General features: G+C 44.9%; 1 protein-coding gene and 1 long non-coding RNA gene across 33 annotated transcripts in view; one reads left to right on the plus strand and one right to left on the minus strand.

Moving 5' to 3' along the window:
* RERE (arginine-glutamic acid dipeptide repeats) overlaps window positions 1-22,853 on the plus strand; it is a 340,184-nt gene that overhangs the window by 179,867 nt on the left and 137,464 nt on the right. For 30 of the 32 annotated variants that reach the window (XM_083628418.1, XM_083628429.1, XM_083628432.1 and 27 more), the window contains 3 exons: window positions 3,960-4,065; window positions 5,092-5,188; window positions 10,554-10,658. In XM_083628418.1, coding sequence (XP_083484544.1) covers window positions 3,960-4,065; window positions 5,092-5,188; window positions 10,554-10,658 — 308 coding nt within the window. Of the gene's footprint in view, window positions 1-3,959; window positions 4,066-5,091; window positions 5,189-10,553; window positions 10,659-14,395; window positions 14,634-22,853 lie in introns of those variants that run through there. The other 2 variants (XM_083628438.1, XM_083628439.1) reach the window with 1 other exon arrangement.
* LOC310769617 lies at window positions 8,330-14,287 on the minus strand. Its single transcript, XR_014551743.1, has 3 exons — window positions 13,553-14,287; window positions 12,388-12,513; window positions 8,330-9,055 (listed from the first exon to the last, which is right to left on the minus strand). It is a non-coding gene; the product is annotated as an uncharacterized lncRNA (long non-coding RNA).

Genomic DNA, 22,853 nt, shown 5'->3' on the forward strand with positions numbered 1-22,853 from the left:
GCTAAAGTGTGTGTCTTCAAATGACAGATGGTGGTAGATTTTGGGGGTTGCAGTTTGTTCGTGTCTTTCCGCAACAGTACATTCTGTCACCCATCTTTCCATCTTGATACGTATGAGCTGAGATAAACGGAAAGCAGAAGCACAAGTTGCAGGCCCACTAAATGCAGAGGCTGGGATGCTACAAATGAACAAAAAGCCCCAGCAGAAGGAGAGCAAGCAGTGAGCCTGTGGGATAAAGCCCTGCAGGTAGATGAGCATCAGTAGGTATTGTCCAGGGCACACAGAGATTCAGCCGGCTCTGCCGCAGGCGCTCAGAGGGAAGCCAAATACTCTGGCTTCTGATTTGATAAAAGCACAGCCAAAATGAATATTGTGTGGGTTATACGTGCTTGAAAGAAAAGGGCACCCTCCTTCCCCTTCTCCCCAGGCTGTAGTTCCAATCATATTCCAGATCCCTGAACTCCAGCTGTTCCTGTCTTGATTCGGCTGCCAGCTTCTCTTTTGTTTCAGGTAATGATGTAAGGAAATGAGATGGGCACACTGAGAGGAGGCAGGTGGGCAAGCAGTCAGAACTGGGCCTTACATCAAACAGGGGTTTTGCTTGGAGAGGGGTAACAGCACTTTTCCTTTTTCATCTTCCCCAAAATTGCCAGCAAGGGCCCATGTGTTTTGAAATCTATTGTATTCATGTTCACAGATGTTTGCATACAAACATTGTAGGTGGAGATTCGCAAATACTGAAACTGCAACCCAGGGATATTGCTAGTGGATAACTTGTGGTTGTGGGGTCCCAGATATTTCATGCTGGACCCTGAATCACCTGCCCAGCCACCTCTTTTAATGTTTTCCTTTGTTTACAGCGGGTGTAGGGAATCTTTGGTTCTCCAGATGTTGCTGAATTACAACTCGCATGATTCCTGGCCGTGGGCTATGCTTGATAGAACTCATAGGAATTTTTGTTCAGCAACGTCTGGAGGGCCAAAAGTTCCTCATATCTGGTTTACATAACTCCTGGGCATGTTGCAGAACATGGTGTCCCAGGCACCTGCCATCTTCGTTTCTTCAGCAACCTGAATTTGGATCTATACATATAAATGAGCACACAATTTTTGTGTCATTGGCCTTTGTGGGTCTTGAGTCTGTGTGTGTTGTGGCAGCAACATGAAAGTCTTCTTGACCAGTGTTGTACCTGTCTAGCTCAGTATTGTCTACACTGAATTTCAGATGGGGTCCTCTTCCCCCAGCTGTACTCAGGGATTCTGAGGGCCTTCTGCATACAAAGCCAGATGCTCCACCATTGTCCTGTGGCCCTTCTCACTTTAGGCTCTCTTGTAAGACCCAGTGTAGTGCAATAGCCTATTCTAGACAGGGTTGCACTCCCCCTGAAGGCACTGTTATGTAGTTTAAATGTTGTGCTGGTTATCACTAGAGGCCCAAGTGGCTTTGGTGGCAGGAGTACCCATGAGTTGGCAATTGCCAGGTCATACTATTAAAGTATTGCCGGCTGCCCTTGGTTGTAGATTGTGTTCAGGGTGCTTAAGTTTAAAGTGCTTAACAGCTTGGGCACCAAATACCTGCAAATAACTACTTGTCTCCTATACAGCTGCCTATGCCTTGGGATCTGCAGATGAGTCTCTGTGCAGAGGCTCTAGGAATGGCCTGAGGGTTGCATTCTGGGGGACTCAGGTTTGCAACTGAGTATAGTGGAACCTCAGTTTTCAAACATAATCTGTTCCGGAAGACCGTTCGACTTCCGAAATGTTTGAAAACCGAGGAGCAATGGGTGGTTGGCAAAATCTACTGAGAAAAAAGAAAACCACGCAGTGGAAGCCATTCGACTTCTGAGGCGCGTTCAAAAATGGAAGCAATTACTTCCGGGTTTTCAGCGTTTGGCTTCTGAAATGTTCAGCTTCCAAGACTCTCAAAAACCAAGGTTCCACTGTACAAGGTTGCATTCGGTTGGCCATGCCCATTTATTTCATCTCTCAAGTTGGGCTAAGATTGGAGGCAACCCTGAATTTGGGAACTTTGAGCATACAGAGCACATGCTCAGCCGCTGATTCAGCTGTGGCTGGTCCATTGGGGTGAAAGTGGCGCTGCCTCACCAACCTCAGTCTGCTTCCAGCCAGCCCTCATCTGCCTGTCTTCTTACTTACAAGGCTGCCTGTCAGTTTCCTTCTCCGGAGTCTCTGGTGTTTCCCTCCTCCAGCAGGGAGGAGGTGGGAGACAAAAAATAGAACTAGCTGCCCCCACCTGTCCTTGCCTCTGGCTCCACCTATCATTGGGCTCCCTGTCTTGCACCCCGCACAAGCCACCACTGCACTGATCTGTAGTCCCTCCCACTTAATGTGATTATTGGTCCATCCACTCCCAGCCTATTTTCATTGACACTGGCTCTGCAGCCTGTCAGGCAAAGGTTTTCCCCAGCAGGGCTAGTTGAGAGCCTTTTAAACAGAGGGATTGAAGCCTTCTGCCTGCAGAGCAGGTGTTCTGCCACTGAGCTACAGTCCCTCCCAAGCGCTCTGCTTTGACTGCAGTTATCTTCATGTTTGCTTAAACCTTTGAAGTGCTGATTTATTTCTCAAGCTTGTGCAGCAAACAGTTTTTTCCTTTTCTTTTTTGCGGTTTGAACTGCTTTTAAAGGACAGGATACCAGGTACATGTGCTTCAGCCACGCTCTAGGAGTCTTACTTGACACAATGCTGCCACTGGCTGGATGTTTTGTGGTATTGCACATGGAGTTTTATCTAAGTCAGTGGTTCTCAAAATCAGCCCCCCCCCCCTCCAAAGGATCACTTGAAAATTGGCTGAGTGTCTTGGCGAACTACTTAATTATCTTTCTACCTGTTATACTAATTGTAACATGCTGCGTTAGAGGCTGTTTGATTCTTATTTCTTATATGCTGCATTTTACTAAATTTAAATTGAAACACAATAAAATACAATAGAAGAAATAGAGGAAGCAATAAAAATACAATCAAAAATCTACACGAATATTTAAAGTGATGGATTTGTCATTACCTCTCTTCAACCACAAATCCAGAGAAATGCAACAGACTACCTGAATGCAAGTTGCAGACCATTGTCCGCGGACAACAGTTTGGGAATCCTGATTAAGGCTTGAGCAACAAAAATGAATGTTACTTTTGTACACTGGGCAGTTTCTACGCGTAGACTCTATTGTCCATCTGGGGAGATTGCAAAGGGCAGCAGGAGGTTCCCCATCCCTACTTAACTTCACTACGGTGCTTTATGTTTCCTTTTACATATTCTAGAGCAATAGAAAGGTGTGATTTAATTTGTTAAATCTCAGGATGCCCCAAGACACTCTTGATTTGGTTTGGTTTTGTAGGTGGGGAGTAGTCCTGAGTGTTAAGCCAATGAAGAATCTTAAGTGTAAAACTCTCCAAGATAATAATTGAAGCCAATGATAGCAACAAGGCACCTCTGCACAGAACTAGAAAATGTCTGAAGTGAAATGGTTACTTGGTATTTTGATGCTGGCTTTTAAAACATTCCTGCAGAAATATCTGAATTTGGAATGTTTTTCACATTCTTCCTTTGCATGACAAGGAAGTTATTTCCCAGGGCGAGAGTTCCTGGACCAAATGAAGCTTAAGTGAAGGTGCCAGCTGTGTAGGCAAGGTTAGGAAGGTGCTGCTTTTTTGGTACAAGCCCCTAATGTAATGTCAGGTGTGTGTACAAATGTTCCCTGCTTATGAGAGTAGTCTTCTGAAGCCTTGATTGTCTGAGAAGCCACTTTCCCCTTAAGTGGGGAGATGCTGTTTAGGCATCAATTCGAGCACCTTTTGACTTCTGATTTCTCTGTACTGATGGGGAAGACAACCTCATTTCCTTGCAACTTGTTTCTGCTCCTTTGTGCATCTGCTTAGGGAGTGTGTTGGCTGGCTAACCCAAAGCCCTTGCCCATAACTTTGTTTTTTGTTGCTCCTTTTCAGAGTAAACGGGACCACCTTCTCATGAACGTCAAATGGTACTACCGTCAGTCTGAAGTTCCAGATTCTGTGTACCAGCATTTAGTTCAGGACCGACATAATGAAAATGGTAAGCTGAGCTCCAGATGTGGTTAGCATCCCTTGTTGCCAGTGATGTTTCTTTTCTGTCTGTCTGTTCATTATAGCAGCATTCTGCCATTCCTTTGGAAAGCCCAGACCAGCTTATATTGGGCTTCTCAGACTGTCTTCCACATGGGCAGTGATCAGGTTGAGACCTACTTAGCTTTATCAATCTAGGAGAATCACTGTGCTTTCGGTCCATTGTCTGAGACATGAGGAGGCAGGCAAGAGGAGACGCCTTGGGTTGAGACAGATGTCCTTATTGACTCCAAAAACTCTCCCTCTACCCTGCTGCCCTATTGCCTTCATGCTCTTTCTCACCACATGAGGGCTAGAAATGTGTACTTTCAGAAGAAAAGGAATTGCCAGTGTGGTGCCCTATGGCGCAATAGCACCCTTGAGGTTGTCTTCTGGTTTCCACAAAATCTCTAAGGTCTCTCTCTCTCTCTCTCTCTCTCTCTCTCTCTCTCTCTCTCTCTCTCCTCTCAGACCTTGGTCACCAGGAGGTGAGGGTGGCTATTTTCTTCTCAGTTAAGAGGTCAATGGAGATGAAGATGGAAGTTGGAAGAATGACACTCGTTCCCACTTCCTCTTTCAGCTCTATGGGCTTTTCAAGGCTCAGACTTATTCTGTTGGATCCGATTTCCCCACCAGATTCCTTGGAAGAGTGAAATATGCATGCATGTGGTTCTCCCCGCCCCCCAGTGTCTTGTGGGTGGAGGGGAGTAACCATCAGTGTACATAGCACTTGCTCAGAAATCCAGTTGTGCCTATGGGCCTAAAAGGGCGATCAACCTCTTTTTGGGGGGATTCCTTTGTAGGTGGGGGATGCTGGGGAAATTCTTGACTTCTGAGCTATGCCCGCCCCCGCCCCCTAAAAATGTGTATTTTACATCTCAATATCTTTCCGTGTCTCTAAATTTCTGCTTTGGTTGCCTTTGCTCCTGGGAGTGAGTGGCTGATGTCGATATTTTTGAGGCATCACAGTTGAACTTGTTTGATTTTCTTTCCACAGATTCTGGGCGTGAGCTGGTTATTACCGACCCAGTGATCAAGAACAGAGAGCTTTTCATTTCGGACTATGTTGACACCTATCATGCTGCTGCCCTCAGGTAAGCTGTCAAGAGTCCATTGCGGAGAAGACTTTGTAACAAGCTCTAGAAAGGCCAAGAATTTTAACCAGGAGAATGTTCTGAATCTCTTTCCATCTATTTTAAAAAAAAATGTTTTCATTGCGGATATTGCTAGCCTCCTGATGAAATCTTCCTCTCTCCCTCCCCCCCCCCTTGCCCACATCTAATAATTTTTGTTATCTATGGTAGTTTAGATAGTGACTTAAAGATTTTGCATTGGAGTCTGATTAACAGTGCAATCCTATCCAAGTAAGTCCTATTGAATTCAATTGAGCTTACGCCCTGGTAAGTGTGGTTCGGATTGCAGCCAAAGTGAATTGAACTTGGGTCTCACTGAAATAAATGGGTCAAGTTAGTCACGACTTCGTTACTATTGCAGTCAGTGATACCTGGTTACAGGTAGGAAGCCGTGTTGGTCTGCCGTAGTTGAAACAAAATAAAAAAATTCCATTCAGTAGCACTTTAGAGACCAACTAAGTTTGTTATTGGTATCAGTTTTTGTGTGCATGCACACTTCTTCAGATACCTGAAGTACCAGGTATCTGAAGAAGTGTGCATGCACACGAAAGCTCATACCAATAACAAACTTAGTTGGTCTCTAACGTGCTACTGAGTGAGATCTGGGTCACTATTAACTTGATCTATTTATTTCAGTGGATTTAGCCCTCTAATTTTTGTTCTCTCTTCCCGTCACGTGTTCTTGCTTATGTCCTTTGGTTTTATTTGATTTTTTTTTTTGTTTGATTGTTTTGACTGTGTACTGCTTGGGTTGCATGGTGTTGAAAAACAAATTGCTATATTTGGATAGGCCCACAGCACTGGTTCCTCTTTGCTTTTCTGCATTCTACTGAGGTGTGAAGGGAAACTAAGAGAAGCTAGCTGTGCATCTGACATGTGCATAGGTCAGTTTTATGCATATTTGCCAACTTTATGTGTCTGATCCTGCAAACCTTTTTCCCACATGCGTACATGCATCTTGATCATCTGTGTTGGGAATACTCATGTCTGACATAGTTGTTGAGAGTTACATGGAAAACTACGGCAATATCTTGGCCAATGCCAAAAGTGCACTTCCTTTATTTGCAGTATTTTTATTTGGAATTTGATTGTGTCCCATGCCCCAAGATTGATAGATGTGTGGGCCTGATCTGTATTATTGAGTCTTGTGGAGTAAACTTGGAAAGAAGCTAACGTGAAGGAATTGCAGGGTCAGAGTTTTGTTCCTTTTCTATGAGGAATGATCTTGCATAGGAGATTTCAAAACTTGAACAGCTCCTGACCTGGAAAAGAAGCCGGAGCCAAATTTATACCTGTCCATAGCAAAAGTGAAGGTTGCACTCGCTGCCATCTTTCTGAACTTCTGCCGTTTATCTTGCCTATTCTTTTTTTCTATCAGCCTCCTGCAACTAACTATGCAGCCTGAGTAATCCCCCCAAAAGTTTGAGACTTTTTTATTTTTAAAAAAGATGGTCTGTCTGGGCAAGTAGTCCTTGGGAGTATACTTGGAAATTCCCAATCAAAGCAAGTATTGTATAAAACTGGGGGTCTAGAAAACTCACTTGTTTGGCGGTGATGATCATATTAAAGCACGATGTAGCAAAAGGTTTGTCATTTGCTCCAAGAGCCGTGAGGACTTGGAACTCACTTTTTTTCAAGAGAAAGAGAAAGAGGAAGATCAGAGTTCCTTGGGCTTTCAACAATAGCCAGACAGCCACTCCGATGCTGCTGACCCATGCCTTGTGTGGTCTGTCTTTCCCTTCATCCCTGCCCTGGTCTTTCCTCCTTTCCCCCCTTTGTTGGTTTAACGAGTAAAGACCTAACCATTCATCTTTGGGGAATAAGTCAGTGCTTGTGGTGAATTCAAATGAAAATGCTGTTGGCATCATGCATCTCATTTTCAGGCATGCAGGAAGAGCACATGGATATTGTCAAAACGTGAACTGAATGATCTCCCTGCTGATAATGCTCAGATGGTGTTTTAAGTAAAGCCATCTGGAGACATTTTCCCTGTTCAAAGCCACTTTGCTGAAGCTGCTTCCTTCAAGTCAAGTCAGCTGTAACCTCTGCTGTAGGGGAGGGAAACAGACCTTTTGATTTGACTTATTACAGAGCTGTTGTTTTCTAAGATAAACCTGGCAAATTCCGCTCACTCGCTGTAATCTTCTCCAGAATACCAGAGTGCTTTTTATATCTCAAGGAAGCTGACTTTTTAGTCTGAAATTGGCATGCTGAGAGGAGAGCGCAAGCTAATGTGAGCTGAGCTGGATTGATGGTGCCGGGCTTGAAAATTTAATTGTCGGCTCATATGCTCAGGAAGGGGTTTGTATGTGTGTAATTTTCCCTGAGGATCTTTCACAGCAGTCCTCTTGTGTTGTCATTGGCTCTTATTCTTGCAAAGTTACAGGGAAGATTATCAGGAGGGTGATAACAGTGGGAGGAAAATCTTTTTAATTTATTTGCGCTGAGCGTTCTTCAAAGGTGATGATCTTCAGTCAACACCTGTGACCCTCCTCTGGGACATCTAACCACATCATCTGATTTTAGCCACATGGTGACTAGGGAAAGAGCATTTTGGTTTGCGGTGCCCTCCTCAGTCAGGCTCACCTGGTGCCAGCATGGTTGCCATATTGGTGCCAGGCCTTTTTATTTACTCTGGCATTTCAGCGTGTACAGTGGTACCTCGGGTTACAGACACTTCAGGTTACGCAATTTCGGGTTGCTCACTGCCCCAAACCTGGAAGTACCGGAACAGGTTACTTCTGGGTTTCGGCACTTGTACATGCACTGAATCGCGACCCACACATGCACAGATGCGGCGCTGCGGGTTGCGAACACTGCGGGTTGCGAACTTGCCTCCCGCACGGATCACATTTGCAACCCAAGGTTCCACTGTAATATAAGTTGCCTTGATGATGCTTTAATCCATTCTGCTGCATTTAATGGCTTTGTTTTAATAGTTGCTGCTTTTCTTTTATGGGTATTTCTGTTGGGGTTTGTGTATTTACTGTTGTTTGTTGTTTATGCTGCCTTGTGAATTTTAACTGAAAGTTAGCAGAAACATTTTCTAAATGAATGAATGCTGTAAGTAGAGATTTTACCTGCCTTTCTTTATTGAGAAAAGTCCTGTTGAATCTGAGGAAAGGTCCATGAATTCCAGTATCTTCTTTCCCACAATGGCCAGTGAGGTGCCTCCTGGGAAGCCCTCAAGCAGGGCATCTCCTGCTATTGCTCCCCAGCACCTGGCATTCAGTGTCACACCCCTCCTGAACCTGGAAGTCTGCTTTTGCCATCATGGCTCATGGCTCCACTGAAATGAATGGAGACTTAATGTGGCCTTCCAGAGCAAAGCCCTATTGAAATGAATAGGTATTACACAGCTGCAGTACTCAGATGTGGCTGCACTCATTTGCCATAAGTACAGTTGCATGGTCAGTCTTCAAGAAAAAAGAGTCATAATACATTCTCTGTATGTGTGGTGCTTTATCAAGAAGAATGTGTCCGCCTTTGCAGCCTCTCTTATTCTGTCCCCCTGGTCCCTGCATGGCAGGGCAGGGGAGCCTCTTACTTAGCCTGCCAGAGGTTTCATTTCAGCCCACAAGGCCATTTTTCCTAAATCATGCCTACATGTCAGTCAGGTGATGTTACTTCAGTGGGCAATCTTGCTTGGTTTGGCTGAGCTAGGGGAACTGGCATGGCCTGCCAAACACTGCAGAGAACAGGACTGCACCCCTGTTCATCACCATGATGCCAGATGATTGGCAGGTGGGTGGCTATGCTCTTCCTCAGTCTTTTTTGCCTGTTGCTGATGGAAGAAACCCCAATTGAAGAACTTGGAGGCAGCTGGTTCTATGGGACAAAAGAATGTAGCTTAGGTTACACCATTACCCACCCATTCATCTTCCTGATATCCTGCTGAGAGGAGCTTATCATCTAAATCTAAATTTAGCTGGGCAAGAGAAATGAGAGGCATGAATAGTAAGAGATTAATGTGAGCAAATGTGGTTAATGTACGGTGTGTGTGTGTGTGTGTGTGTGTGTGTGAGAGAGAGAGAGAGAGAGAGAGAGAGAGAGAGAGAGAGAGAGAGAGAGAGAGCACTTAAGGGCTTTTAAGCCAACAGCTGAAAGTGAGCTGGGATTTACTGGTGGTGTTCTTGGAGGGGGCTCCTAAGCAAAAAGCGCAAGGAAGGAGAATGGGCAGAATCTTCTCCCTTCTTCTAAATCCTTGGGGACACTGCTTTCCCAGGCATGAGGCTGAATAAATAACAAGAACAAAAGATGAGTCTGCTGGATCAGCCCAGTGGTCCATCTACTCTAGCATCCTGTTCTCACAGTGGCCAACCAGAGGTCTTTGAGAAACCTTCAACAGGACCTGAGCTCAGCCGCTGATCTCCACTCTCCCTGTGTTTTCAGCAGCTGTATCCAGAAGCGTCACTGCCTCTGACTGTGGAGGCAGAACATAGTCATCATCACTAGTAGACCTTGATAGCTGGAAGTAAGCTCACTGATAATTTGACAGTATCTGATATTGGTACAATAGCCGATGTTCCTGTATAGAGTTTCAGTGGCTTCAGCCACATTTTGCCTTTTTTATTTTTAGAGTTCTGTATTTGGTGTACCTAGGGTCTCCCCATTGAATGTGCAGATTCCAAGTTCTGCTCTTACTTTGTTTTTTTTAAATACTTTTCCACATCCTTGGACATAAAGGACCATTAGAAACTGATCTTCAGTTGAACAGGCTTGAATAGCTCCTCTTGAATTTGGAAGGCTCACAGTGACCCATGTTTGAGAACTGTTGCTGTAGAGCCGGAAAGGGGAATTTGTGGCCCTCCAGTTCTTGCTGGACTACAAATCCATCCCTGACCATTGACCATGATGACTGGGATTGATGGGAATTGTAGTCCCAACAACATCTAGAGAAGGACCACATGTTCCCCACTCCTGTTGTAGAGTCCTACCATGAGGACTAGAAACCTAATAAAAAATATGATGATATTCTTTTATTTTAAGCATCTCTGAGAATCAAGGCAAATGGTCTCAGTAACTGCAGGCAAACCTCCCGAGTATCATACTTGCTAAGATAAAGTATTTTAAGAAGGAAAATATGTTCAGTCCTGATTTCCCACAATTGTTTTCACTTAATATGGGATTATATTCAGCTTGTTCAGTATGTCAGAAGACACATGTGCTCTTGCATGTTCAGTGGTAACTGCACCAGAGGAGGAAAAAGCAGGCCAGTTGCATTTATCAATACCAACAAGAAGTCTTGGTTTTTCCTTTAATTATACAAGCCGTCATCCATGTAGAGAACCTGGTCTAATGCCCCTTTTCTCTTTCTGTCTTGCAGGGGAAAGTGTAATATCTCCCATTTCTCTGACATATTTGCTGCTAGAGAATTTAAAGCCCGGGTGGATTCCTTTTTCTACATTCTGGGCTACAATCCAGAGACGAGGTGAGTTGTTTGCCTTCCATCTACTAAGAATTCGTAGCATATGCTTTTCTGTAGGGCTATACAAGGTCTCTTACTGAGGTGGAGGATACAAGAGAGGCTGTGCTCTCCTGTTTAGTTCTTTGCTACCCTCCCAGAGGCATGGTGAGCGCTCTGCTTTTTACCTTAGTAGGTATAATTCTGCATATTTTTAAAATGTTGTGCTTTACTGGTGCAGTACCTAGCCTGGTCATGCACATGCTCTGGGTTTATTTTCCCCATTATAAAGAGTTATAAGGCACTTGCCTGGTGTTGACTACTCTGGTAGCAGGTGTTTTGCTATCCTGTTGTCTTTGATCCTTTAATTTGGAGATGCCTTTGGCATGCAAGCCATGTGCTCTCTTACTGACCAGTGGCCACACACCCACATTCAGGTTCCATTATTGATCTTGTGGGTCTCTCTCCCCTACCCCATTCCATTGATTGATGATCCAGCTATGGATCCAAAACTGCAGTGAGTTGTCTGGATTCCAGTTCAGTCTCTTGAGCTTCTTAACTGGGTGAGCATCTGCTAATTGCTGCCCAATAGTATATTTCTGAATATTTCTAACAGAGCCTTCTCAGTCTTCAAGGCATTGATATGTGTGTGTTTGTGATCCTGCGACGTGAACTCAGAATTGATTCAGGCATTTGTTTCGACAGTGCTGGTGTTGCCAAGTCCCACCGTGGGTGGCTGCAATAATGGCTAGGATTGGGCCAGCAGGACTATGTGGTTTATGTATTGGTGCCATCAATCTTTTTAAAGGTGCCACATTGACGATCCAGCCATATAGATAAATAGGGACCGCTTACCAGTGGGAAGGTAAACGGCATTCCGTGTGCTGCGCTGGCTCGCCAGATGCAGCTTGTCACGCTGGCCACGTGACCCGGAAGTGTCTGCGGACAGCGCTGGCTCCCGGCCTATAGAGTGAGATGAGCGCACAACCCTAGAGTCTGGCAAGACTGGCCCGTACGGGCAGGGGTACCTTTACCTTATCCCCTGTATATTCTTGGGAGGCTCAACTGTTCAGATGGCCTGTGGTGGCAGTCGTGATACAGAGTGAACTTTTATATCAGCCCCTCAGTGGGTGTCCTTTAGTGTACAGCTCTCCTTTGACCTCCATTCCACATTTGTAAAGTGGAAAGTTGCACATTGAATTATTGAGCTGATACCAAGTGATTGATTCTTGTGGCTGATACATTGGCTTGCATGCATGCAGAGATTGTCTTCAAGCTCCTCTTCAGGCAGAGTTTCTGAAGCTGGAGCTTCTGTAGTTGTAGAGTCTCATGTGAATGCTCATGTGAGTGCTAAGTTTGTATGTGGGTTTTCTTGGGTGTTTTGCTAGAACCTCACGAGAGATAACTCAGCATGTTGCAAATCTAGCTGTCTCCTCCTCTCCCCAAAGCAGCCAGATTCTTGTTTCTTCTTTATGTTGTACTAAAATTCTTGCCAGGGTGCAGAAAGGAAGCCTGTGCTATAATAATGGACTATATTTTTTGCTAAAAAGGAAAGTGCCCACACACACACACACATCTGAAAATCCCTCCTTGCCTGAGTAGAGGTGTTATTGATGAGCTCGCTGCTCTCCTAAGAGACCCTACAACATAAAATGGAAGCAAGTTTGAGTCTTGTATATATCTTTGCTTTAACATAAAACCTGCTGAGCAGAGTTTGTTAAGGGAGGGGGAACATCAGGGCTGCTGTATTACTCACTGTCTCACTCTCGGTGATTTGTGCCTTTTGGAAGACTTGGTGGTGGTTGTGCCATTTCTGAGACAAAAATCTGTGCAACAGATGATGGCAAATGGCTCCTTTTCATAAAGCAAGAGCGCATGTCTCCTGTTGGAGGAGTCACAGAGTCAACTCTCCTCTCTCTCTCTCTCTCTCTCTCTCTCTCTCTGTGTGTGTGTGTGTGTGTGTGTGTGTGTGTATCGAGAGAGCACAATTTTAAATCTTAAAAAACAACTTAAAACAATAGCAACAGTACAAAAACCAACTGGGCTAAAGCATTTAGGAGGTGTGATGAAAGAGGAGTGTCCTTAGCAGACACCGAAAAAAACAATAGAGATGACCTCTCTGTCTGATATGCAGTGGAAGGGAGTTTGAAAGGATAGGTGCCACCACACAAAAGGCCCGACTCCAGTGTCGTGCAGGATGGACCTCCTGATAGGATGGTATCTGCAGTGTGATATTAACGAGCTGCCCTTTAAGAGTCTCATGCTCTACCAACTGAGGTGTGTGGTACTAATCTAGCATTGTTCTTACGGTAACAAGCAAGACTTTGGGTGTGGTGCAGAAAGGCATAACAAGGAGCTCTTCTTTTTTGTGAGAGGCGCTACTTGTAGACCCATTGAAATTTAATGTGCATAATTTAGTCATGCCCATTCCTTTCTATGGGTCTACTCTGATTAACATTGGATATCACCTGGAGCAACAAATAGTATTATTTTATTGTTTTCTACTGAATTATTACAGTATTTATTACTTTAATATTGCATGTGTTTTAAAACTTGATCTCACCGGATGCTGCATGCCATCTTGGGGAAATGCAGTACTTTTTAAAGCCAGCTAGGAAATTGATTGATTGATTGATTGATTGATCGATCAACAAACAAATAAATGGGAGGAGGCTGGCCTTTTCTCCCTCCCTCCCACTGTGCCTTCTGCTTCCTCAGATTTTGGCTCTGGCTTTAACCAGCACAGCTCACCTCTGTAATCTGGGCACAGCCATCCACACTCCTATCCTGGCTCTGACGTAGCCCAGACTCAGTTTGACTGTGGGGGTGTCAACAGGCTCGTCTTATGATCAGAGCAAATATTTTAGCTGCTAGCAGCTGCACTATGCAGAAACTGAGATGGCTTGGAAGAGGCTGCCTACCTTGAAAGGGAGCAAATCGCTATCACTTTTAAGATCAGCTAACGCATGGAGCTCCAAGGATTGGGATTAGGGCCGGTAGTGTTTGTGTATGGGTGGTGTCATTAATCAGGACCCTAATTTTGAACGAAGCAGAATATTTTCATCAGTCACTTGCTGCTGCAGCCAACATTCTGTCACATTTCAGTGTGACCAAGAAACTTGAATCAAGGCCCTTTGAAAGAATTGATGGGGATAGTGACTTGAACATAGAAATAATGGCCTGAGGAGTGTGTGTGTGTGTGTGTGTGTGTGTGTGTGTGTGTACACACACATAAAAATGCTTTGGAGAAATGCACGTAATTAAATGTCAGCTTCTTCTGAGGGTTCTGCGTATTGTTATTCGTGCTGTAGAATATTGCAAAAGTGGCTTTGTCTCTAAGGGGTTGCACACGGATGCCACAGTTTTACTTTAAAATGACCCTTTTGTTTTAATTCTATTAGGCGGTCTCTTTTTTTAAAAAAATGCTGCTGTAGAAATTGGACCCAAAGCCCCCCTGTTACCCCCCCCCCATCCCTCTCGGCGTTCATTCCAGCTTACAGACACAGCAGCATACAGGCAAACGGCAAATGGAAAAAATGCTGGCATTGGAACTGCCTGGTTTCTCCTGCGTGTTGCTAGTCTCAGATTCCCTCGCGGAGGCCCCTCTTCCCTGCACACTAGCTTGCTAGGGCGAAGCTGAAGCTGCTGTGGCGACGGCAGCCCGCCGTGCCTGTTGGCTGGGCTTTATTTACGGAAACGGCAGGGTCTGAGATTGATTGCGTCATGTGGACGAGGGAGGGGGGGTCACAGCACATGCTCAGTGCTGTCAGTCTGAGGGCGAAGTTTCTGCGTTCTGCGTGCAGGCTTAGGTCATAGCACAAGCTCAGTGGAAGCTCGCTCAGGTCTATCTGAGACTGCATGGGCCTCCATTTTGAGGAGTTAGAGTAGGGAAAGCCAGGCAGACTTTTCTGTTCTTTTTTCCTTTCCTTTTTTTGGAGTGGCAAGGTCAGGGGAAACAGCTGCACCCACCAGAGCCATGGATGATCCTCTCGGCCCCTTCAGGTAGGCTGACAGCACTCTGGCCTTGCCTCCTCGGGAGTGATGCAGGGTTTTTCCTTTTTCCTTTTTGCCTGCTGTCACAGTGCTTTCGGCAATTTCCCCCCCTTACTTGCCTGAATTATTGCATGATCTCTTGTAGACGCAGCTGTCTCCGTTCATTGAAATGCATGGAAATCGGTGCTCAGGATTGCATGTTCTTTGGGGGGGGGGGGAGAGAGAAGATCAAATGTAGAAGCCATGCAAACCTGTCTTCTTTACCCCATTTCTCTCCTCCTCCTCCTCCTTAGGCAGTTGAAAATTGCACTTGTAATCTCTTTCTGTCTCTCTGTCTCTTGGCTAGTTGCTGTATCAGAGCCAGCCTGTGCTGCTTTTGCCTGTGGCGCCTGCAGGGAAATATTTGGGCCTCTCAGAGGCAGTGCTGGGGAAGGGTTCAGGGAGGAGGAGGAGGAGGAGGGGTCATAGATCCGTAGCCATTGGCTGCTTTGGAGGAGGGACGGGACTTGCTTTGACAGCCAGTCTTGCTTGTTTTGGCAGGCAGGTGACGAGAGCAAGAGACCCTCCTCCTTTCCTGCAAAGCCCCATCAGCCCATAAGCAACTCGGCTTCCTAAAAAAAAAAACAACCCCAAACATGGTGGCTTTGCTGTTAAGGCAGTGGAAAGGCTGGATGCCTGAGGAATGTCTGCTCAGGGTGGGCAACTCGAGGAATTAAGGCCACATAACCGTGAACTTGGGCAAGACAGCGGTGGTCCACCACGGCCGTTGCGTTTTCAGTCCTTGGAGAGCCGTTTCCATGTTGATTTTCTGGATGACTTTTTGACTTGCAGATGATTCCAAAAGAATACTATGGTGGTGTGTGGGTATAACAAGATTTGTGGGGGCTTTGGACACTCCTGCCCCCCAGCTGAGGCTGGGCCCTAGAAAGCCCCCCCCCCCAATGCACACACAAACGCACGCACGCACACACACTGCAGGCAAAGTTGGAAGTGGATGACGCTTGTTTTGTCATTCCTGACTGTATCATTTGGAAGAAGACATGGCAGGCTTTTAAAGAACCCAGGGGGCTCTGCAGGCCACAAACTGAAAACCACCGAAGTGGCCTGTTGAAATGAATATTGTAAATAAAGGAATCTGTGCCACATCCTTGCATTGCCGTAGAGATTGCTGAAGCAAGTCCAGTACATGTGATGTTAAAGGGTTAAAAGGGTCTTGTCTGCTATTGAATAAGTACAACTAAGGATTTATGTTCTGGTGGGTCTTTGGCAAGGGCCTCCTCTGATCTCAGTGAAGTATGCAATTTTGTTAATTTATGTGTTGGGAGCAGGCCAGGAGGATTCAATGGGAAGTTGACAGTTGGCTTTGATGGCTGCTCATTTTCCTCCTGCTCTCTAGTCAGGAGCGCCTTCTTTGAAGGGACAGACCTGGCCTGTTATGGGCAGAACTGTATGTTTTCTGGGTGAGTATGGGACCTGGCCACTGAAAAACCATACAAGTTAGTAGGTCTCTCAAGAACTTGCCATGGCAATATATGTATAGGCGCAGCACCCACTGAAAGTTGGTAAGGAAAACTAGTGGACCTTCAACTTGTCTGGACTTGGGTCTTGGGTTGAGCAGTGTCTTGCTTGACCATCTCCAGTCAATACCTCTCTGTACTGTTGCAACTCTGCATTCCCACCTACTTTGCCTCAATGCTCCTCTGTCACCACTTTATTCCACATACTGCAAAATATTTTAATACAGTTTTCAACCACAGTAGCAGAATAAAGTGTGCAATGTACTCAAATACCTGCTTAGCATTGCTGGGGGTACTAATTTGGCTTTCCTTAGCTCAGAATATTGAATTTTGTTTAGCAGGGCACATGCTAACTATTACAGACTGTGCAAGAGATCATACTAAGAATTCCCACTTTCTGATGCCCCTGTTACCCCCAGTGCATGTTGTGTTTCAATATGACTCCATGGCAGCATGATTTTAAGATTGTCCTTCCACTGAGTCATTCTATCAGGTCACTCTGCACCTTCTCACTGTCATTTGCGTGCTTTCAAACCTATTCCAGTTCTGTGTGGGCAATTTTTGGCATTAGTAAAGCAGAATGTTGGAGTGATTTGGTGTCTGGGCATAATCTGTAGGCACCCTTGTTGAAATTAGGTGGGAGCATGAACCTTGTTTGTGCCATTTTGAATTCCACAGAAAAAGGTGGCATGCCAGTTTTGCAATCTGCACATTAAACCATGGTCAGAGCAAGTGCTCCTGTTGACACTCTGTAATGGTTGGGACCATAATGGTAAAGTGAGCCTGTTGGATAGCTTGGGTGAACCCAATGGGCATCCTTTTTCTTATTTTTTTGAGCTTCTGAAACCAAACACAGATGTACACCATGAATTGATGTGACAGTACATTGTGATCCAGGGGCAGATCACTGTTTCTTTCCAATACATTGATTTTGCAATTGCTGTCTGCCAGCGTGTCTGTAAATTTTTCTGTGTGTGCAGCAGCTTTGCTATTTGTTTTTAGGTGATCTCTAAAATCACGTTCAGGGATATTAATGGTGTTTTCTCTTAGCTTTGACTTGGTTTGTTTGTTTTGGAGAATGACACAAGAAACTTTCAACGAGAAGTCTGCACAGTATCCTGATGAGCTCAAATTAACTTGAGGCATCTCCCCAACCCTGCTGTTAAAACTTTTAAAAACTTGTTTGCTAATGGCATTTTTGTGGCTGTATATCTGATGGTTTTAGCCTACTCTGGTAATGTGATGCTGGCTGTTCCTTGTGGCAAACCTGTCTTAAGGCAAGGTTAAAATTCCTCAAGCCCAATTAGGGAGGACTTTAACATACCATGCATCTTCACAGAGTGATTCTTGGCTTTCTCCCAGGATTGAGATGGATTCAGGGTAGACGTGGGTCCAGATCAGTCGAATATTGCACTGGATCAGTTGCTGTTTCTCTGGGGAGACGGGGCAGTTGGGGAGGCTTGTTCCAAATTCATGAGGACTAGAATTTTTCATAGCTGGTGGGTAGTACCCAGTGTTGACCCATGGGAATAAATGGACATGCCTGTGTTATGTCCATTAATTTCATTGGTTCTTCTTTGAGTGGGACTTAGTTTTATACAACATAATTTCTCTTATGTAATTTAGGCTTTGTGCAGTTGTTATTTGGATTTGCTTCAGAAGTACTGTGAATGAAAGTATTTCATTTTGGAGCATTTAATATTCATATTTTTCCTGTTAACATGGTTATTGTGTTACTAGACCAAAACAATCTATTCCAGCATGTTTTGGACATCCACAGCATGACAGTCACCTCCTCCTCTTGTTGTGTTTGAGCTCAGTCAGCTCCTGGTATTCAAAGGTAGACTGTCTCTGTCCATGAGAGTTCCATTCAGCTTTTGTGGCTCACAGCCATTTTATTTTCTTTCTATTATGTTTGTAAATAATGGGTCTATCCTCTATGCCAGGAGTCGCCAACATGGTGCCCTCCGGCTGCTGTAGCTTCCATCATCCCTGACCACGGTCACACTGGCTGAGGATGATGGGAGTTTGAATCCAGCAACAGCTGGAGGGCATTGCATTGACTGACCCTGCTCTGTGCAATTGTATCATCCGTTTAAGAGTCCCATTTCAATTAGTGGCCATCACCTCATCCTCTGGTGTGAACCTTTAGGGTTCCTCCAGAACTACAACAGTGGTTGTGGGACACAATTAACCTTTGACATAAAGTCATATTTGCAATTGCCACGGAGTGGGAGGTGAAACCAGTCATGTTTGTGTATGTTGCATCCTTGTGAACCTTTGACATACTTCAGCATTATACCTGGTGTTCCTCAGAATCTCAAGCCTTTTTAACAGAAGCTGATAAATATTTTCCCCGCCTCAACTCAGGGAATATTGTCTCCTGTTCCTTCTAATTCTAAGTCAGGTGTCCCACCCTTTGAGGCATGGCTCCTCTGGAATAGGGCCTTTGCAGTGGTGGCAGCATCCAGAATTTCAAATGCCTTCCTGGCATGTTTGCTTGGTGCCTGCTTTGTTAGCTTTTTTGGCACCAGTTTAAAATGTATTGTCCAAGCATTTGGCATTAAAAAAAAAGATAAAACAAATTGTTATCAAAGTTTTCCAAGAATGATAGCACTACCACTAATAGGAGGGTTTATATACAGCTAAGTTTTATTTAGAGTAGACCCATTAAAATTAATGGACTCTTGTTAGATGTGTTTATTAATTTCAGTGGCTCTGCTCCTTCGTAACACTTAACATTGGATACAAGTTGTGCAAGTAAAGGGTGATTCGTGTAGAAGAGAGATAGTGTTTCTGGTCCATGGAAGCATGTGGAATGTTTATAACTTTGTAATTATAACATAGGTAGAAAATAATAAAATTTCAGTTATACAACTAGTATACTTTGTATTTGTCTCCTTTGGATATAGCACTCTAGTCAATGCGTATAAGAAACAAGAGCAAGCTAGGATCCTAAAATGGAGGGGTTCCTTGAGTTATTTTAAAAACTTCTCATGGATTATTTGACATGCTGTTGTTGGATAGTTGTTGCCTTCTTGCTACGTTAACATTTTATTGCTTTGATTTGTATGGCACGTTAAGCCAACCAATGCTTAGTGCCAAACCATGGCTTAGTGCAGCCACTCCCATTCTTCCTGATCATTTTGCCTCCGTGCCGAGCTAAACCATGGCCTGGCTTAGTGTAACACTTGAACCCAGGCTTGTGTTTTAGCTCTCTCTTAGTGACATAGAAGAGCTGACTCATACTGAGGCCATTGGTCTGTCCAGCTCAGTACACTGACAGGCAGCGACTCTACATCGTTTCAGGCAGGGGTCTCTCCCATCCCCACCTGGAAATGCTGGGGATTGAACCTGGGACCTTCTGCCCTCAAAGCAAGATATTCTGCCAATGAGATACAACCTTTCCCCAAATAGAAGGTTAACCACAAGCTGTAGCCAAGGCAAGGAGGGCTCACACAGTTATCCTCTTCTGTTTTATCTTCACCTTGTGAGGCTGAGAGATACAGTGGTGCCTCGCAAGACGAAATTAATTCGTTCTGCGAGTTTTTTCGTCTTGCGAATTTTTCGTCTTGCGAAGCACGGATTCCCATAGGAATGCATTGAAAATCAATTAATGCGTTCCTATGGTCAAAAAAAGTCCAAACAAAGCCAAATTTGGTACAAAAAGAGTTTATTAAGTGCTCTTTAAAGTCACACATACTGTAAAGAGCATTTCAAAAATTGAAGGAACAGTAATTTAAGTTTCTAAACATGACAGAAAAGCATTTAAAAATCACCAAAGTGTACAGTACTGTACATACATTTTCTAAGACTCTGGGGGACAACTCGAAGAAGGTTCCTCTTCCACTCTTTGCTTCTTGCTGAAGAACCTGTCCATGGTCTGCTGCTTCATCCGCCTTTTCAGCACCTCCCTGAAAGACGACATGACCCTCGTATCAAAAGTGTTCGCAAGGTCACGTGTCAGGTCCTTGTCAGGGTGATGCCGCTGTGCAAAAGCCTGCACATCTTTCCGCTTCTGGCAAATGTCCCTCAGTTCTTTGGAGGACAGCCATTCCTCAGTTGCTTCCTCCTCTTCCAGCGAGGCCTGCTCCTGCGCAGCCTCTGCCTGCAGTTCGACCAGCTCCTGGGTGAACAGCTCGTGGTCGTGCTCCTCCACCAGCTCGCTGACGTCCTCCTCTGTGACCTCCAGGCCCATGGTCAAAAGTTTAACTTACCAAATGGCTGCAAAAGAAGTTTTGGAAAAGCTTCAAAAATCACCAAAGTCTTCAAAAACCTCAAAAAAGGCTACCACACCGCGTGCTATGAGTTGCTCCTCGAAGTCAAGTCGCAACTGCACCTCTTCAAGCAATGCACCCTGGGTATTAACGTTTTTAAGAAAAAGGAAACAAACTTGCAAGACATTTTCGTCTTGCGAAGCAAGCCCATAGGGAAATTCGTCTTGCGAAGCAACTCAAAAAATGAAAAACTCTTTCGTCTTGCGAGTTTTTCGTCTTACGAGGCATTCGTCTTGCGAGGCACCACTGTAGTGACTAGCTCAAAGTCAGCCAGAAAGCTTCGTCGCTGATCAGGGATTTGAACTGACTTCTTCCTGGTCCTAGTTTTGATTCTTTAACCTCTATACCACACCAGCATATTCTAAGACAGGATTTGGGTCAGGATCCTTTTAAACTGGTGTGTCTATTTATGCTTCATATCTACTTGGAAGAATCAAATGCTGCATACATCAGTTCCAATTCAGTGCCAGGAAGCAAAAAGGGGATATTTGAAAGGCCCAATGTAATGGATTCTATAAATGGCAGTAGGCCAGTTATTAGAACAGTTGAGCCGTTGGGCTGAAATGTGGCCAGATAGAAAGCATTTTTGGCCCTGATTCCATAGTCATATTTCAAGTGCTCCGTTTTGTGCATACAGGCATTCCTCTGGGCATGTTGCTCATTCTCAGCCTCTGTTCTGCCATCTGTAAAATGGGAAATTATTGGAGGCCATTGCAGGTTAAAAAGAACAAGAAGCTAAGGGAATAGGATTGAGCAGCTAATGCTAAAACAAACAAAAACCCAAATGAAAGAAAGTTATGTGAGCATAGAAAGGGATAGATATAGGAGCATAGAAAGCTGCCTTCTATCAAGCCAGATCATTAGTCCAATCTAGTTCAGTACTGTCAACACTGACCGGCAGCAGCCCTGCAAGGCTTCATGCATGAGTACTTCACAACCTTTTCTGGAGACACCAGGGGCTGAACTTGCTGAACTTGCAGCCCTTTGCCTGCAAAACATGTACTCTGCTTCTGAGCTCTGGCCCTTCCTCATATGTTGTCCCTGTCCTCAAGGGCTTGTTCACCCTTAAAAGATAAAGCCACCTTTCAGATGCTCAGACCCCACTCCCTCCTCTTGACCTAGCTGGCTGGAAGTGCAATCTCCTTCTGGACCACCAGTAGTTCACTCAAACCACTGCCAGGTGGTGTCTGTTAGCTTTGCTAATGCTCCCAAACAAAAAAATACGGATCGGGTCAAGGATCTCGTCTACTGCTCTGCCTCCATGATTGGCCAGCCAGATACTCCAGGGGACGCTCATGAGCAGAGCAAGATGGAGGTGGCAGCTTCCTGTTCTTTGCCCTCAGCATCCCATAATCAGCAGTACATGCCTGGAACAGAGAAGCTTGAGGAGCAATGCTGATGGCTTCACTCATTCCTCTCCATATCACCACACACCCTTGAGGCAGTTGCTCGCTGTCTAAATCGCGAAGGAAGGATGGTGGGTATTTTTGCATTTAAATAAGAAAATAGTTGTGATGCATCAAAGAGACAGGAAATGCAGGCTGCATCAGAGAGACATGGGCTTTGGTCCTCAACCAGGATGCCCTTTGGCAAGTGCCCCCCCCCCCGCAATCTCAATCTGTGAAACGGAAGTATGAGTTGCTATGAAGGTGACATTTAGCTTTAAAAACAAAACAAATGCACATACAGAATTTGGTGCTGATCTTTGAAAGTGAAATCCATTTAGCAATATGCACAGTAGGAAGTGTGAAAGAATTAAGGAGAGGAGGAAGACAGTTCAGGCAGGCTTCCACAACTTGGTCGCATTCACACCCTACATTCAAAGCACTGTGGTAACACTTCAAGCAGGCATGGCTTCCCCCAAAGCTGTCTCCTGGGAGCTGTAGTTTGTTAAGGTTGCCGTGAGTTGTCAGGAGACCCCTATTCCTCTTCCAGAGCTATAATTCCCACAATTCCCTGGGAAAGGGAAAGTGGTCTCCGAAGAATTCTCAGCACCCTTATCGAACTGCAGCTCGTTCTTTGTGGGAAACTTTAGACTGCTTAAAGTGGTATCATAGTGTTTAAAAATGTAGGGTGTGAATGTGTCCTATGTATTTGGTCTACAACTCCTATCAGCTCCAGCCTGCATGGGTGGTGTTGTACAAAACGTCTGGAAGACATGAGCTTGGGGCAGCTGCCTCGTACTGAACCCACCTTTTAGTCCATCTGTTCCAGGAACCACAAGCAGGTTGAGGCCTCCATAGCTCTGCTTGAGCAGGAGATGCCATGGGCAGAAGCCAGAAACCCTCCATACATAGAGCATGTTCTCTAACATTGACCAGCTGAGCCTAACGGCTTAGTCCCAAGGCTTTTGGGGGAGCCCTTTGGTTATTTCTGTAGCTTCTGTTACACAAAGAGTTTTATCCACTTGCCAGCCTTGTTGAGTAGGCTGGAGG

The sequence above is a fragment of the Podarcis filfolensis genome (genome assembly GCF_964270895.1).
Source record: "Podarcis filfolensis genome assembly, chromosome: 8".
In the NCBI taxonomy this organism is placed as follows: domain Eukaryota; kingdom Metazoa; phylum Chordata; class Lepidosauria; order Squamata; family Lacertidae; genus Podarcis; species Podarcis filfolensis.